At 42.6% G+C, this 18,145-nt stretch overlaps 2 protein-coding genes across 2 annotated transcripts in view; one reads left to right on the plus strand and one right to left on the minus strand.

The window, feature by feature from the left end:
• The first annotated feature begins 1,576 nt into the window (after window positions 1-1,576).
• rpl14 (ribosomal protein L14) lies at window positions 1,577-8,420 on the plus strand. The gene is made up of 6 exons (XM_041189028.1): window positions 1,577-1,678; window positions 2,018-2,119; window positions 4,804-4,898; window positions 6,389-6,488; window positions 6,720-6,773; window positions 8,309-8,420. Exons 1-6 carry the CDS (start codon window positions 1,676-1,678, stop codon window positions 8,369-8,371), a joined length of 417 nt encoding a protein of 138 aa, XP_041044962.1. The 5' UTR covers window positions 1,577-1,675; the 3' UTR covers window positions 8,372-8,420.
• Window positions 8,421-10,207: 1,787 nt separating this feature from the next.
• Window positions 10,208-18,145, minus strand: part of entpd3 (ectonucleoside triphosphate diphosphohydrolase 3) — a 44,541-nt gene continuing 36,603 nt past the window's right edge. The window contains exons 8-12 of the mRNA XM_041190229.1: window positions 15,040-15,309; window positions 14,817-14,927; window positions 14,186-14,323; window positions 12,823-12,985; window positions 10,208-10,305 (exon numbers count right to left, since the gene is read on the minus strand). Coding sequence (XP_041046163.1) covers window positions 10,208-10,305; window positions 12,823-12,985; window positions 14,186-14,323; window positions 14,817-14,927; window positions 15,040-15,309 — 780 coding nt within the window. The remainder of the gene's footprint in view (window positions 10,306-12,822; window positions 12,986-14,185; window positions 14,324-14,816; window positions 14,928-15,039; window positions 15,310-18,145) is intronic.

Consider the following 18,145-nt stretch of genomic DNA (forward strand, 5'->3'; position numbering starts at 1 on the left):
AATAATCAAAACAAAAATAATAATGAATATATATGTTTAATTGTATAGCTTAATTTTTATACAGAAAAAATACTTCTCTTGGTTATTGGAGGTCCATGACATTTTTATGACAAGTGGTGGAAGGGGTTCAAAAGCAAAAAAGTTAAGAACCCCAGCAATAAGAAATTCAGGAGAAACTTTGTAGTGATGTGAATGTGCAACTCGCTACTGCAGTGAATGGTTGAGGAATAGCGCAGATGCATTGACGGAAAAAAAACTTACATTTATATGGTGCCTTTCACGGCCACAGGATGTCCCAAAGAGCTTTACAGTAAATGAATTACTTTTTGAAGTAATTACTGTTGTGACGTGGAAAGCTGGATGAGCACATGAGGGAGAAAGGAACCAGAAGATGACGTTGATGGGGTGAGATGAAGAGGGGTGGGAGGAGACTTGTGTGGAGTATAAACACTGGCACTAAACAAATGGGCTAAAAGGGCTGTAAATAGGCAGATTTTTGATCTCTGAGGGAATGAAGGGTTTTGGCGCATGAAAGGTTTTGGAGGAATGAAGGGTTTTGGGGGAATGAGGTTTTTGAGGGAATGAAGTGTTTTGGGGGAATGAAAGGTTTTGGGGGCATGAAGGGTTTTGAGGGCATGAAGGGTTTTGGGGGAATGAAGGGTTTTGGGGGAATGAAGGGTTTTGGGGGCATGAAGGGTTTTGGGGGAATGAAAGGTTTTGGGGATGAAGGGTTTTGGGGGAATGAAGAGTTTTGGGGACATGAAGGGTTTTGGGGGCATGAAGGGTTTTGCGGGAATGAAGAGTTTTGGGGGCATGAAGGGTTTTGGGGGAATGAAGAATTTTGGGGGCATGAAGGGTTTTGGGGGCATGAAGGGTTTTGGGGATGAAGGGTTTTGGGGGAATGAAGAGTTTTGGGGACATGAAGGGTTTTGGGGGCATGAAGGGTTTTGCGGGAATGAAGAGTTTTGCGGGCATGAAGGGTTTTGGGGGAATGAAGAGTTTTGCGGGCATGAAGGGTTTTGGGGGAATGAAGAGTTTTGGGGGCATGAAGGGTTTTGGGGGAATGAAGAGTTTTGGGGGCATGAAGGGTTTTGGGGAGTGGGTGGGAAAGTGGGGTGGAAACGGAAGCTCAGCCTCTGGCTCTGGCTCTGCTTTGGTTGTGTCAGCATCACAGACTAACATCTGTATTCTGCCAACATTGATCAATGTAGTTAGCACTTGCTCAGCCAGCCATGATCTTACTGAATAGCTTAACGGGTCCATACAGTCTACTACTCCTGCTCCGATTTCTTATGTTCTTAAAAGTATTTCTGTGCAAAGTCCGGCCGGGTGTACCTTGTGCCCATCTGCAAAGTTCCAGGACTCTCCGCCCTCACTTGACCACGACGACGGCGACGACAACAACAACAACAGGCGCCATGACACCCTCAGAGCATGCGCGCTCCGGACGGCGGGCATGCGCAGTGAGGGTACAGAGCGGAGACGGCGGGAAACGGATGCGCACGCGCACACCGGCCACACCCGCCCCCCCCCCCTCCCCGCTCCGCCCTCCCATGCTGCGCGAACGGCGCATGCGCCCTCCGCGTGTGTAAGACCGGAACCGGAAACAACCCCTTCCCCCCCCCCCCTCCCTCCCTCCCTCTCTCTCTCTCTCTCGCTCTCGCTCCTGGCCGCCATGGTGAGTGTGGACAGGAGCCGCTGCTTCAAACCCGACCGTCCCGGGGCGGCGGGGAGTCAGGCCCCGGGCGTTTGATTAGCGGCAGAATAGCATTCGTAGGCTGCCTGGCACCTGAGCCGGGCCTCGTGAGGGAGAGCAGCCCCGCGGACCGCGTGCCCCTGCGGCCGGCTCCTGGGCCCCGGGGCGGGCCGGGCGGTGTCTGGTGGGGCCGGCGGCTCCGCTCCAGGCCCTGGGCGCGCACCTGAGTTCCCCGGACACTCTCTCTCACACTCTCTCTCTCTCTCTCTCTCTCTCTCTCTCGGGCCGGCTCCTGCTGATTCTCCTTTCCTGTGTTCCCAGGTCTACAAGCGATACGTGGAGATCGGCCGCGTGGCCTACATCGCCTTCGGCCCTCATGCTGGCAAACTGGTGGCCATTGTGGATGTTATTGACCAGAACAGGGTAAGGTGCTCTCCTACTGATTTCATATTAAACCCCTCGAGTCTCTCTCCCTCCCTCTCTCTGTTAAACCCGCTCTGGGGTGAGCAGTTTGAAGTATCTCAGCGTTAACTCTAAAGTGGGCGGCCGGTCAGTAGTTTGGGAGGTGGTTGATCTAATTGTGGCCGGGTTATATTTTCTCTGCCTTAAACCCTTTTATCAGCCCTGGCACGATTGGCAGCGCGCCCTCCTTTCTCGTTCAGCAATTCTCAGTTTTCTTTGAAATGGGATTAATAATCACAGTCCCATCAGCCTCTCTCCTCCCCGGCACCCCCCCCCCCCCCCACATCTAAATTATAATGTTGTACAGCACTCATAACATTGAAAGTGCTGGACGTAAACTCTTTTAAAATGGTACTTAAAACAAATGTTAATTTAGTGAGCTGAGTGTGCCTCCTTCCCGTGACAGTGCCTGTCTATATTTGGTAGGAGCCCAGGGAGGGCAGAGGAGGGAGAGAGCAGGAGCAATGGGGGAACCACATTGCAGTGAGAGCAGGAGCATGGGGGTAGCCAAGCACCCCTTTGGTTGCCACTCACTAACCTGCTCGTGCTTATCGCACTCTGGGTTGTCAGCCATCCTTGGACCCCAGTTTGAGGAACAGTGCTCCAGAACCAGAGGTTGTGGATTCAAACCCACCCCAGAGATCTGAGCACTAAAATCACGCCTGACACTTTCAATGCTGCAAACAGAGGCTTTTGTTGTGATCCCCATCGGAACTGTAAACCAAATTTACCAAATGACCCCCAAAGAAGAAATTATTGACGTGCTTCCTCTTTTACTTTAAAATGAATCAGAACCAACATAAATTACATGAATTAACAGGAAAATTATACTTCAAATAAAAAGGTGGCTTTTACATAGTTGACACAGCAAAGATACTTACGCAACCACAAGCATTTGCATCACTCCCTGCACATTACATGGTTACACAGTTCCATAATATGCTGTTCTTTATACATGCAGGGTAGGTCAGGAGTCCTGTCCAATAACAGCTTTCACCTTTGAGTTTCTTGAATCTGTTTCTTACGAATCCTCTCTCCTTCGGATCACGTCAATCTTGATGGTGTGTCTTTCCAGAGCTTCTTTTCAACCAGCTAATCAATAACACCCCGGTTCACAGTTTGGACACTTCTGGCAAAACATCCAGCTCTTTAGCGCCTTAGCTATTCACACATCTTTCCAGGTTTCGGAGTTTTTTAGCCAGCTCGCAGAGTACCTCCAAGAGCTCCAGTCTCTCTTTCTGCCAGCAGAAAATGGACCTTTTTCTGAGAGTGACTTGCTGCTTTCAAGAATTCTGTGTTCTTACTGTTTCTGTCTGCTTTCTCTTTGTGTCTGCATTTGTGCCTTTCAACTTGAGCTTCTCTGCTTGCAGCTCTCTTGGATCTGAAAGCTAACATGGAGGTGCAGCAGGCAATTAGAAAGGCTAATGGAATGTTAGCCTTTATCACAAGAGGATTTGAGCACAGGAGTGGTAAAGTTTTGCATCAGTTGTATAGAGAAGCTTGATTAGACCACATCTGGAGTACTGTGTGCAGTTTTGGTCCCCTTACTTCAGAAAGTATATTATTGCCATAGAAGGAGTGCAATGAAGGCTCACCAGACTTGTTCCAGTGATGGCGGGACTGTCTTATGAGGAGAGATTGGGTAAACTGAGGCTGTATTCTCTAGAGTTTCGAAGAATAAGATGATCTCATTAAAACCTAAAAAATACTTAAAGGAATAGACAGAGTAGATGTAGGTAAGATGTTTCCCCTAATTGCAGGGGGAAGCCACTTAGGACTGAGATGAGGAAAAATTCCTTTACTCAGAGGGTTGTGAATCTTTGGAAATCTCTACCCCAGAGAGCCATGGAAGCTCAGTCACTTAGCCCTTGGAGGGGACACTCCCTGGTAATGTACAGCTTTGTGTCTTTCCACAAGTGCATAAGGGGTTTGTACTGACGCCTCAGCGGCGGAGGTTGGTTGGACAGGGGCCTTGGCCTGTCCTGAGCCTGTTCAGCAAGGACCAGTCTCGCTGTGGTAGTTGAGATGGGTTTGTCACAAGGAACCTGTTAGCAACTTTGTGTATCCCATTCTTTGATCCAAAGTTGGTAGATCTTGCTTAGGAAGGTGCTCATTTTGGGGTGCAGAGATGGAAGGCGGGCAGTAGGTGTGTTAATCAAGTCATCTTGGAGTGGTAAGTGAGGTGCAGCATGGATAGCTTCAACCAGCTTGTGAGCTTTGCCCTAGTGAAATGACTTATATTCTGCATTTAAATACTTCCATTGCCTCTTGATCTTGCAGCTACTGTCTTCCCAGCAGATACCACTGCCTGCTCTACATCAGTACATGTTCTTCAGTCACTGCTCTTTCCCCTTTAGAGCCTTTCCCTAAACCCACTACTGTCCACTGGTTCTCCACACTGGCTATTAACTGCAGCTGTTTTCTCTCTGGCTCATTGTCACTCCTGTGAAATGCTTTGAAATGGCTTTCTGTCCATAAGGATCAGTAGAAATAATTGCTGAAACTAACACGTACAGTTTTTTCGGGGGGGGGGGGGGATTTCAACCTTTACCTGTGTTGACTTTCATACTTTGTAAGATCGTTCTTTGCAAACATCAACCATGAACTACATTAAGTCAGGCCACTTCTTTGAATCTCTCCCCTAGGCATTGGTGGATGGCCCTTGCAGTGGAGTGCGGAGACAAGCAATGCCATTTAAATGCATGCAGCTCACTGATTTCAAGATTCAGATACCCCACAGGTGAGATCTAGATTTCTTCAGCAAAAATTAAATATTTGAAAAAAATTAAATATCCTTTTTATACAAATGTATATAGTTTATCAAGAAGCTGAACTCAATATGGTGCATTTTTTTCAGTCTTAGAATCTCAAGTCTCGGCTCAGAAGCTTGGGCTAGATTCAAACCCGGTCTCTTGGTGATGGGCCAATTCATCGTTTTTAAAATTGATTTTGAAGGCCAGGTTAGATTTCAAGTGGCCTGAAACAATTCAGTTGAAGTCGGCCCCGTTACTTGCAGTAACTTGCACTGCAGCATGGCAGTATATGGGTTTCAACGTGTGGTATCCTTGCTTCGGGGGGCAAATTGTACAGTTGCTAGCTGTTTATTTATCGCACAGCTTTGCTGAGAGGGCTCTCACTGCGAAGATGTAACCTCCTGACTAGTATTAGCCGTGCTACCTGGATATATTGGCTAATCTCAATTTCAAATCTTTGTGTTCGTGCATGCATTCCAACTATTCCTTCGGGTCATCTTGAAAAAGAAGGTAAATCTCAGAGGGAATTAAGGAGGAATGAACTCTTTGAGTTGTTTTGGTACTGGATTACCCAAAGAGTGGTTAGGATATGAAAATTATTACCACAGGAAGTAATTAAGGCAACTGGTATCGATGCATTTAAGGGGAGTCCAGGTCAGCACATGATGGAGAGAGAAATCAAAGATTTTGCTAATAAGGTTTAGATGAAGAGAATTGGAAAGAGGCTCATGTGGAGCATAAACATCGTGGCCTTTTTGTGCTGTGCATTCTAGGTAATAATTCATTTCCCTGGCCTGTATGTTGTATACTTGTGTTAATATCTTTTGTATAATGGAATTCCAAAACTGCACATCATTAATTATGATCTAATTATTCTCACTATTGCCATGTACAACCTCTTTGCTCTTGTAATCTATTTATAAGCTAACAAATGCTTCTGACCTAGGTATATGGCTTTGTCTACCTGGACTTGTACTTTCAGGGAAATTGTGCATATGAATCCCTAGGTTTCTCTGCCCATCCACGGCTAACAATGCTTTTCCATTGAATGTGCTTTAATTCAATGTCTGCCCTCCTACAATGTCTGACCATGTGGCTGCACTTGTTAACTTTCACCTGGCCACCTCCTGTCTGTTATCTTCAGCTTTGTTTGGACAACCCGTCCAACAAAGGAGCTTTAATTTGAAAATGGGCAGAACTTGGGTCATTTTTCTCAGCTAAGGAATGTCTGTGTTTCGTTTACTTTGAATTCTTACTATTTCAACCATTTCTAGTGATCACCTTGTATCGCCAAACCAAAATTCCTCCTCAGCTTTTTAAGCCGTGTTTGGGGGAGGGGAAAGATTTAATTTTAAAAATGCATCATATCGAAAAAAAAAGGCTCTTGGAAGTAGGAACCAGCAACCAATCACAAACCGCGCACCTTGTGTAACTGGATGACTTTAACAAGCAAGTACGTTGTATAATTTTCTCTTAGTGTTCGCCATAAGTCTGTGAAAGCGGCTTGGGAAAAGGAGAAAATCACCGAGAAATGGCAAGCCACACACTGGGCAAAGAAAATTGAAGCCCGTGCAAAGGTGGGTGCTTTATCAACACCTTTTATCCATGGGGAAAAGGCCAAATTAAAGCGTTTGTGTTGAGCAGTTAGTGCCCAATCCTGTTGTTTAACTAAAAGCTGTAAATTTACATCCTCCATATAGGTGTATCAATGCTTTGTCTAATTAAAATGACTTTGCAAAAAGGGTGCTGAATAAAATCTACCTCTCTGTCTCTCTCTCTCTCTCTCTCACCCACCCACCCACCCACAGAGAGCTAAAATGACAGACTTTGACCGCTACAAGGTCATGAAGGCCAAGAAAATGGTGAGTTTGCTTTCACAAGACTAACTATTTACATTGTTGTCTGATACTTTACTAAGTGTGTGCATTTCAGCTTTTAAATCTGTTATATTCATTTAGCTTATTTTACAGCATGTACTGTGCTGACTTTGGCTGGCTGGGGTGGGTATGTGATAGGAAGGTCTTTCATAACTGCTTTATTTAAATTGTTTAGCACAAGGAACATAAAAACGAGGAGCAGGAATGGACCGTATGACCCTCCAGGCCTGCTCCGCCATTCAGTCCGATCATGGTTTCAACTCTACCTTCCAGTCCGATCCCTGTATCCCTTGATTCCCTGAGGGATCAAAAAACTGTCTATCCCAGCCTTAAATGTATTCAACAGTGAAGCATCCACCACATTCTGTGGTAGAGTTCCAAAGATTCACAACCGCTTTGGGGGAAGTAATTTTTCTTCATTTCAGTCCTAAATGATTGGCCCTTTACCGTGAGGCTGTGGCCCCTCATGTTTTAGGCTTCCTGACCATTGGAAACAATCAGCATCTACCCTATCAAGCCCCTTCAGAATCTTGAATATTTCATTGAGATTGTCTCTCATTCTACTAAACTCGTGCTAACAACCATTCAATTTATTGCTCAATTATTGGTTAAAAAAACATTTGAAAATAGTGAAAATTGAGGCATGTTATTAACTACAGCTGAAGATATTTGCTTTACCTGGGCAAATGATTAGGTTTTATTGAACTAATGTCTGGTAAATAAGGTCATTGTATTTAACATTACTTCACAAGAGGTAATGACCTGGATTCCAAGGGTTAAATTGCGAGGTGAGATTCCAGACACCAAAGTGTATTCCCTCGAATTTAGGTGGTTACAGGGTGACTTGATCAAAGTTTTTGGGCAGATATGGAAATTATATCTCTTGGTTGGGGAGCCTGGGACTAGGGGACTCAGTCTAAATATTAGAGCCAGACCTTTCACGGGTGAAATAAGAAAAAGCTTAAATGCGCAAAAGGCGGGTACGTTTGGATATGTTTTCTGCAAGCAGAAATTAACGGAGGGTTAATTGTTTACTTTAAACTCAACATTGGTATAGACATTTGTTAGCAAGGAGTATGAGGCAAAGGCAGATATATGGAGTTAGGTCATAGAGCAGCCATGATCTCATTGAATGGCAGAACAGGCTCGAGGGGCTGAATGGCCTCCTGTTCCAATCGATCTTTCTGCATAATTGCTACACTGAGGAAATCCAGTGCTTGCTCAGAAAATGGCCTTTCTAAAATGGCACTTGTTGGCTTGTGGTAGATAAAATGTGAATTAAATTCATATAAGTGTTTAATGCAATGCATACTTAGTAGACCCTTTCTGATTTTGCACCATATTCAAAAAGGGGGGATGTGTATGCCAAAGGAATTAGGGTCCATACCAGATGCTGTCAGACAGCTCCCATCTGGCTGAACAGCAACATGTGTCCCTGACAAACTGTGTGTGGCATGGTTAATGAATCAGTGTGGATTGCAGTAACTTCATTTCTTTTCTCCTTCTCCTCCCACCCTCAGAGAAACAAAATCATCAAGCACGAGTTGTCAAAGCTGAAGAAGGAAGCCAGCAAGAAAGCATAAATGTTCATTGTTTAAACAAAAAGAATAAACTTGATATTGACATTTTAAACTGATCTTTGTGACTTCATTGCCTATGTTATTGAGTGGATTAACAAAGGAAAGTAGCATGCCAGGTTGGAAATGTTTGCCTTTCATTTAGTCTGCAAAACCTAGCTTTTACTACTCAGCAATTTCCAGGTTTCTCAGTTTAAAGCAAACATGTGGAATTACATTTTAACACTTACGTAATGGTGTATAAATTTAGGACAGACCTTTTTTGCAGGATAAATTGTCCTCAATGATGTGTGCTGTTGGTGTACAATTAGCCCAGGAAGTTGAGGGGATTGAGGTGAAAATCCAGAAGTTATTAGTTATTGATGCATACTTTGTAGCCCCTTTCTGATTTTTGCACTGTAGTTGCAAAGTGGGTACATGTATGTCAAAGGAATCAGTCAATACCCGATGCTGTCAGACAGCTCTCATCTGGCTGAACAGGAACATGTGACCCTGGCAAACTGTGTAATGGCTTGCTGCGCTGGTCAGGGGCTCCACAGTGCCAGCAGCTCGCATTCCAGCAAGTTATGGCACAAAAGTATTTTTGAGCTGAAGGGCGTTCAAAAGTGTCAATGGCACCCATTCCAGGAATATTCACCTTACTTTCTCACGTGACAAGTTAGATTACAGGCTGCTTTTATGGGTATATAATGCATCATCATTGCCTTTTTTTGTTGTGATGTGCTATTTTTAAAGATTGTCATGTGTTGGTCTTTCTGCTTTGAAACCTGCATTAGCAATACATATCTTTTTGTGTGAATAAAGTTGGCCCTGATAGCATCGCAATGTACAAAACTAAACATTTAGCATGATTTAGCTTGTCACTAAAATTAACATCCACCACTTATTTTATGAAATATATAAACTAATGCCTCCTGATTTTCATTATCATAGCACTGCTGTTTTAGACAGTTATTTTCACCGGTTCATCACCCTGCTACCGTTCCAACCAATTACATTGTCCACACTTAGTGAGAATAAATGACAGTGTTTGTTATTACCACTGAAGCCAGATAAAGATGTAGGCTAGTTCAGAAGTGACAGTGTGATGTACCCTATTATCAAGGCTGCCTCAGTAAAACAAACTTTAATTTTGGGAAATTGAAGCTCCCTGAAGTCTCCATTTTCTAGCTGTGCTTTTGGTAGCTGCCAAACTTTGATGGGAAGCTTTGGAAATTTTTCACGTTTAACTACAGATGATATTGGGCAGCCGTGTTTACCATCCACTGCATATAGCGGGAAAATCTCAGTGTAGACACACTTGAACTATCCCAGCTTGTATCATCTGTAACTCCTTATCCAAAATTGCTGCCTGTATCCAATTCTGACCCAAGTCGCATTCACCATAACCCCTGTGCTCCCTGACACCTTGTATAGCAATGGCTTGTTTTTAAAATTCTCATCCTGATTTTCAGATCCATCTTTGGCTTCACCCATTCCCATCTCGGTATCCTTAAATGTTACAACTCTCAAACCTCGTGTTCTGGCAGTTGTGGTCTTGTGTATCCCCAGTTTGTATTGCCCCACCTTTGGCAGCCATGCCTTCAGCTGTTAAGACCCTAAGACAGGTTAGCAATGTGTTTTATTACCCAAGCAGCCGTTTATTTTTTTAAAAATTACCTAAAACAATTATTGGGAACTGTAAGATGAAAATTTGGCATATCTAAACCCTAATACTTGGCAAATTGCAAAGTGTTTCTGGTAGATACATAAGGACCTAACTGAATTGTCCCCTTTTTTGACTTTACTATTTTATCAGTCATCTTTAAAACAAATTGCCTTAAGATGGATAAAATTAGATTTTCAGCTGTTGATTCTCATGGTTAAAAAAATAGCTTCAAAGAGCACATTCAGAATTTTCAGCTTGGCTATATTAGAAACAATGGTCGCAAACATAAAATCTGTCATGAACCAAAGTCATCTATATAGACGGCACTTATTTAGAGCACATTGATTTTTCTTGTTAAAATAGTTACATGAATCTAAGGTGCAGCATAATGATTAGCCTTTTATCCCTCATGATAAACACTCGTCTTTTTTGACTTAATTTTGTTTAGGCTTTTTTTCATGTTAATGCAATCCAACTGGAAAAATGAAGCTGAAAAGGAGCCATGAATGAGATCCTCATGGGGCTCCAGAGCTTCAGGTTGCAGCTCCCTAAACCTCTCCACCTTGCACTCTTTTATCTTTAGGAAGCTCCTTAAAACTTTAATCTTTGAATCAGCTTTTAGCCACCTGACCTAATATCTCCTGACGTGGCTCGATGTCTGATTTTGTTAATGGCACCTGTGAAATGGGTTGGGATGCTTTACGACATCAACGACCCTTAAACAAGTGCAAGTTGTTGGTGTTATGTGGTAGGGACTACATCCAGGTGTAAGCCATCTGTGGAACTGGTCTGTTTGTAAGCCTGTGGCAATATAATTTGTGGCATTCTGGTGCTGCGAGTAGAAAATGTAATTCTGACATCTTTGCAAATCAAAATCTGAATTCAAGCCGATTCATTTTCTTGGCCTTTTTAATGATTGAAAATGATCTCCAAATGGCAGCATCCTTAACTTTCATTTATCAAGTAAATGGTATTGGAATACATCCAACTACTTAACATGAAAGTGCAATGTGGTTAGGTGCATTAGCTCTGAAATGACTGCTGCATGTCAGATTTTTTAATGACACGTGGCATACAAATGTGTCGGCTATCTTGGTAATACTGTTAACTTGGAGCCGTAGATAGAATGTTTTGTCAGACAGGCAGCTGTAATAGACATGATCTATAACGTCCAACATCTGAGGGCTTTAGGCCCTTTGATAGCTGCTTTCCGTGTTAATTTTATTATATTGGGCCGATATATATTAACCCAAAACATTGGGCCCTGATTTTAACTCTGCAAGTGGATAAGTTCTGAATGAATTAAAACCTCGCTGAATTTCCCTCAGAACTGAGCCGAAACGTTAACTCTGTTTCTCTCTCCATAGATGCTGCCAGACATGTTGGGTTTTTCCAGCACTTTTGTTTTTATTTCAGATTTCCTAACATCTGCAGTATTTCGCTCTTGTGTTATTTGTTTTATTGTTCATGGAAACAAATTAATAAGGAGCAGTGAAGACCATTCACTCAGTCATCCAACTGTTTGACCATTAGCAGTACAGTCAAAAAGTGTTCCACGACCACATCCTTATACTTTGAAAACACTTTTTATTTTTGCACAAGAAGTAATGAAAGAATTTGTCACAGGACCAGTGTTTCCAGAAGTGCTTGTTTACATCCACATATCAACTATGAAACAAAGATTTTTTAATTATTTTAGTCTTAAGCATACAGATATGCAGTGTTACATCTTGGGTCTTTTACATGCTCAATGCAGCAAGACGTTCCACAGTAGGTATGTGCCTCCAGCTAACACACTTGTGCCAGGAGTGAATAGGTTAATGCCTTGCAGGATTAATGCCTACAATTTAACAATAACTTAGTTTTTGAGCTAAAGTGCTGAACGTGGAACCAACAAGGACTGGTGGGGTGGGGGGGGGGGGGGGTGGTGGGGTGGGGGGGGGGGGGGGGGGGGTGGTGGGGTGGGGGGGGGGGGGTGGTGGGGGGGGGGGGGGGTTGGGGGTGGGGTGGGGGGGGGGGGGGGTTGGGGGGGGGGGGGTGGGGGGGTGGGAAACAAACTACAAGATGAGATAGGAAAAGGATCTTGTAAAGTTCCTGTCAGCAAAAAGGACACAGGTCTATTAGCTGTAGAATGCGTCAAAAGAATGTTATGTGAAGTTGGACGGTTAAGGGTCGCTCAAATTCATGCCAATGTAAAGGCCAGTTCAACCTTTGATAATTGCCAAACCCCACCATCTCTTTGTTAATGACTAAAAGACAACTATTTTCCACCAGCAAGCAAACAGCTATCCCTCCCTCTGAGTTCCACAAATAGAACCCTCCTAACCTTAGCAGCAAGCGGTAAAAATGTGGCTCCCGCTTACCTCATTGTGGAATCGAGCCAATACTGTATCCACAATCATTACGGGCCTGATAATATATTTAACTTTTATGCATTTTTGTCTCCATTGTCATCTTTTTCTCTGACTCTTCTCTATCCTTTCTTTTTTCTCGCTCAATTTCTGATGTCAAATCCATGGCTTACAATGTTATGTTCACTGCTTTTTCAGTGCAGTGCCAGGTTGGAAGAAAGACCATTATGGAAGCAGAACATGGACAGAATCCTTAGTGCTTTTGAAAGTTTTCCTTTAAATCCACAGGGGCTATCGTTTTAACAGGGGCTAAAAATTTTGGGGAAGTTTCTCCATCTCGTGTTTTTCCTTATCACCCAGATAGTGCTGTTTTTTTCCTCAAATATTCAACCATTCTGCTACTGTAAGGAGCTCAGAAAGCAAAAGATTGCACTAAAGTGAACGTATTATTGACATACAAATGAACATTGAGCAGAACAAAACTAAAGCGGAAAACAGGAAGAGAAGTCCGCAGAATACAGCTTCACTCATTGGTGTTTGAATGATTTGGTTCTCTGAGGGGATCATGTTGGTAAGGTTTAACATGTAACCAAGTGACCAGCCAAAGCTGCTGTTTTGCACCTGCAACAAGGAAAACTGTGTTAAGAGGATTAGATATTTCACAGAGTCTTAATCCCTGCAGCAGCCAAAAGTTAAGAAGGCCTTGTACTGTAATTCAAAGGATCACTACTTCTGGGTACTGCACGCACTATGCAATAGTTAATATGGGGATGGCACTTCAGTGGAAAATAGAATAGCTGTCAATTTCTTTGCAGTGCATACCTGCCTTACAACCTCCCCAACAAAATACCACCCTTGGGTTGATCATAAGACACTAACCTGAGCCACAATAAGCCTCTGGAGACATGTAACCCATTCAAAGCATCATTTAGAATTTCAGTTGCATCACCTGTTTTGTGCAATCCTTAACTCTGGGAGAAGACTTTCAGTCATGAACAATAAGGATCCTGAGTATCTCTTAAAACTGTTTCTCTGTTAGGAATTTTTAAGGCTTCAAAGCTTACCAAGGGCAACAACTTATGCTACCTAATTCTACCAATTAGTCAATTTATGTTACATATTGGTTAACTTCAACCATCTACTAATCAATATTTTCCATTATGTGCCAGCTTTTGGTACTTAACTGGCCAACTTTTGTTATGTTCCTATCATCACTTGTTGCCCAACCATTGTAACTGGAAAAGAATCATCTGATTGATAGCAACGCTAAATGACTTATTTAGCCTCCCACAAATATAAAACAAAACGGGAGGATACAGAATTTTCATTAACAAGTGTCCAGAAAATCTAAATTTGTCAAAAAAGACCCGGGAAAGAACAATAATTAACAATGATATGAGATTGACATCTTAGAGACTGCATGACAGAGGGATCAAAATAAACCATTAAAATGTTCCTTTCTACCTAAAGAAGTAGAATCTTGAAACTCCAGGTGTATGATGAAGAGTTTATGACAAAGGCATAATCCTATACATTTGGAAAACTCAACCTAGTCTGTCGGACATGCTACAAGTGATATCACCCAACAGCCTTTTGGATCAGAATTATGTTGTGATTCTGCATAATAAGATCATAAAGACCCCAATTCCTCCTCACGTCAGCTCAACCCTGTACTCTGGCTGTGGATGAAGATGAACTGCCTTCTGCCATTGTTAGCGGTGGAATAATATGGAGAAATTTGAGCATAATCCTAACCCCAACCCAAAACAAGTAACAAGAGGATTTTACAAAACAATTTTTTTTTCACATTTCTAAACTTACTCCTTCTTGAAAGCTTATCTGGGTCCAACTCTTTCGATTGAAGTTGTAACCTTGCACCAGTAGGGCATAGATGTAGTTTGCATTGAAACAATTCACTCTGCGAAATGAGTCCTCCTCATTTGGAAATAGCTGCTGAACCTGCACAATAGATAATATATTCTTGTTTGCATTCTGCCACATTGATAATGATGCACGTTTCATTTTGTATCTGTCACTATATCAATTTGCATTGTATTTGACATATGTCATAATTTTAAGTAGCGTTTAATGTACCAACTTTGAGTACTATGTATTATGTCTATGAGTCGCATGTAATAGGCCATATCTGTAGGTAGCATGTAATAGACCATGTCTATAAATAGCATGCAATGGGCTATGCCTGAAAGTAATATGTAAAATGTCTATGAGTGGCATATAAATAAGTTTAGATTTTAAACTCAGACATACCTGAATGTGATTATATAAGCTTGTTTGTTGCGTGGTAATTGCGCCCTGTACATAATGTTACCCCATTGAAAAAGATGCCCATCTACGAGTCTCGGGCAAATAAGTTAGCAAACAACTTGCAGCGACCCTGAGATCTCCAATTCGCTGTGGTGAATATGATACAGACATGAATTCCTTCAATTACCTGATCCCAGTTTTTCCGGCAGAGATCCTGAACTGTTGAGATGAAGGTTTCCATGGAAAAGGAATTGGACAAATTCAAGGCTTGCGTTGTGTAATAGAAACCAGAAAAGGCCTATATAGTTTGGATAAAGATGGTTTGGATCAAGGTGAGAAAATATATCACAAGTTAAGCTCATGACAATCTGGGGAAAGCAAAGAGATATTCCAAACATTTGGTAACGTACCACAAAGTCTCCACTGATAGATGGCTGAAGTTTTCTTTGTGTCCAGTTACCTTCAATGTTGATATATTCAAAACTAAATATTGACAACAACTTCCTCTGACAAAGATCGGGATTTGCAGTTCCTATAAATGTGACGTTATTTTCACGATCGTAATGCTTTGGTATCTCAGTTGCAGTGCATAAACCATCAAATATATTCTCCAGTTGGAGAGTCAGATTATAGTTTGAGGGAAGGCAAGGATCTTCAATGCTTGAGTTTTTCTTTGAGTCCTGAGTCGATAAAACGGAAAGGGATGTGTGGATATAGTTATTTTTGCTAAAATAGAAAGAAAGAACTTGTATTTCTATAGAGCCTTGAGACATTGAGTAGAATGGACCAATGTTCCCTAAAGTTCAAACAATCTCGTGAAAACATATAAAAATCTTAAAGGGCTTGACAATGTAGACACTGAGAGTCTGTTTCTCCGAGCTTGGTAGTCTAGAACTATGGATCACAGAATTAGGATAAGAGATTGGCCATTTAGGACTGAGTTGAGGAGAAATTTCTGCACTCAGAAGGTTGTGAATCTTTGGAATTCTTTACCCCAGAGGGCTGTGGATGTTTGGCCATTGAATATATTTTAGACAATGATCAATAGGTTTTTGGACACTGAGGTCCAAATTTTTACAATGATGGAGAGGGTCCCTGGCTTAGCTAAAATAGCACCCAAGACCTGAATTTGGAAGTCCCTCCCCTGAACCCGACATCTGCCATTTTGGCTGGGTAAGTGGGGTGGGTGGGTGGGTGTGGGTGGAGTTGCAATTTTCACACCCATGGTTCACAAAGGCATGTTAAAGTGCAACTGCCTTCAGTCAGATCTACTTTGCATTGGTGGTATGTCCAAAACATGATTTGAGGGCTTTAGACCTTTCAGGAGAAGGTCTAAAGCTGCCAGTGTTCCATGGAGAGGTAGGGTAACCTTTTGGAGAGCAAGGTGCCCTTTGGATAGGTCCAGGGACAGCTTTGGGAGTGGTAAGGTGTCCTTTGGGCTTGTTAAAATTAGAAATGAATTTGTTTAAAAATGGATAAATTCATTGGAACTGTCAAGCTCACTGGAATTGTAAAGCTATCAAAGAAACTATGAAGCTGTCGAGGGACCTGTTAAGCTGTCGAGTGAACTGTCAAGCTCATTGGAACTGTCAAGGGAACTGTCAAACCATCAAGCTCATTGGAACTGTCCAGCTGTCAAGTCATTTAAATCTCCTAGACTTTAACTTTTTGAGAAAACTGTAGGGTGAAAAAAATCAGTGTTTGCTATTTCACTCTGTTGAAATAAGCCTGAGGATTATCATTAAAGGATTTGTGTTGCATGACTGATTTCACAAACTATCATTAGTTCCTGTCAGTTCACAGTTTCATTGATAGCTCCCAGTGTTTATAAAGTCTTTGAAGTGGGGCTAAAAATACAAATACAGAATTACCTGGAAAAACTCAGCAGGTCTGGCAGCATCGGCGGAGAAGAAAAGAGTTGACGTTTCGAGTCCTCATGACCCTTCGACAGAACTTGAGTTCGAGTCCAAGAAAGAGTTGAAATATAAGTTGGTTTAAGGTGTTGGGGGTGGGGGGGGGGTGGTGGTGGAGAGAGAGAGAAGTGGAGGGGGTTGGTGTGGTTGTTGGGACAAACAAGCAGTGATAGAAGCAGATCATCAAAAGATGTCACCAACAATAGAACAAAAGAACACACAGGTGTTAAAGTTGGTGATATTATCTAAACAAATGTGCTAATTAAGAATGGATGGTAGGGCACTCAAGGTATAGCTCTATTGGGGGTGGGGAGAGCTCTCCCCACCCCCACTAGAGCTATACCTTGAGTGCCCTACCATCCATTCTTAATTGCTCTCCCCACCCCCACTAGAGCTATACCTTGAGTGCCCTACCATCCGTTCTTAATTAGCACATTCGTTTAGATAATATCACCAACTTTAACACCTATGTGTTCTTTTGTTCTATTGTTGGTGACATCTTTTGATGATCTGCTTCTATCACTGGTTGTTTGTCCCTACAACCACACCAACCCCCTCAACTTCTCTCTCTCTCTCTCTGCACCACCCCCCCCCCCCACACACCTTAAACCAGCTTATATTTCAACTCTTTCTTGGACTCGAGCTCAAGTTCTGTCGAAGGGTCATGAGGACTCGAAACGTCAACTCTTCTCCGCCGATGCTGCCAGACCTGCTGAGTTTTTCCAGGTAATTCTGTTTTTGTTTTGGATTTCCAGCATCCGCAGTTTTTTTGTTTTTATCTAAAAATACAAATGCTTGTTTTTGTAAGGGATTAAGTAGTTGAAGGGAGTTAAATGTAGTGAATGGATTTTTATCAAAGAGAATGTTTATTTTTCAAAACAGTGAATTCATCAGTTGACACTTAGAACTTTATCTTTATTTAATCTCAGCATGGGTCCGGAGGTCTGTCCATGGTGGATAGTGAATGAGTTGGCATAGAGAGTATAAGGGCAAAGTGTGGTGGGTGGGATCATGAGTTGGCACTAAATTGGCATAGCAGCTATAAAGGGCCTTGTGGGGTGGATAGAGGGGCATAGTTTGGCATGGAGGGTATGAGAGGCCATGGGGATGGGCTGAGTGCATGAGGTGGCATGGGTTGGCAAAGATGTCAAGTGTATAGGGAGTGAAGGATAAGGGCTGGAGAGCTGTTTTTGTTTAATTGCTTTTTAACAGCTGTGACTAAGTTATGGATCATTGAGGATGGTCTTTCCTGTAGCCAGCCTCTGCACCCAGCAGCCCCTATGGCTGCCTCCAAACTCTTTCCATGTCCAACTCTTTCTAACACCCAACCTCTCCTCCCCTGCACCTGGAGCGAAAATTCAATTGTCCAGAGCACTTTCTCCCAAATCGGGTTTGAGGAGCTAGGAATTTTCCTAACCCTGTGCTCCCAAGTTGGGAGTGGAAATTCAGGACTAAGGGAATCAAGAGATATCAGGGATATGGGTTTAGGGCAGGAAAGTGGGATTGATGCAGAGGTTCAGCCATGATCTTATTGAATGGTGGAAAAGGCTTTAGGGTCCAAATGGCCTATTCCTATTTCTTAATGTTCCATTGTCTCAGGATG

Source organism: Carcharodon carcharias, chromosome 6 (assembly GCF_017639515.1).
Source record: "Carcharodon carcharias isolate sCarCar2 chromosome 6, sCarCar2.pri, whole genome shotgun sequence".
NCBI classification, from domain to species: domain Eukaryota; kingdom Metazoa; phylum Chordata; class Chondrichthyes; order Lamniformes; family Lamnidae; genus Carcharodon; species Carcharodon carcharias.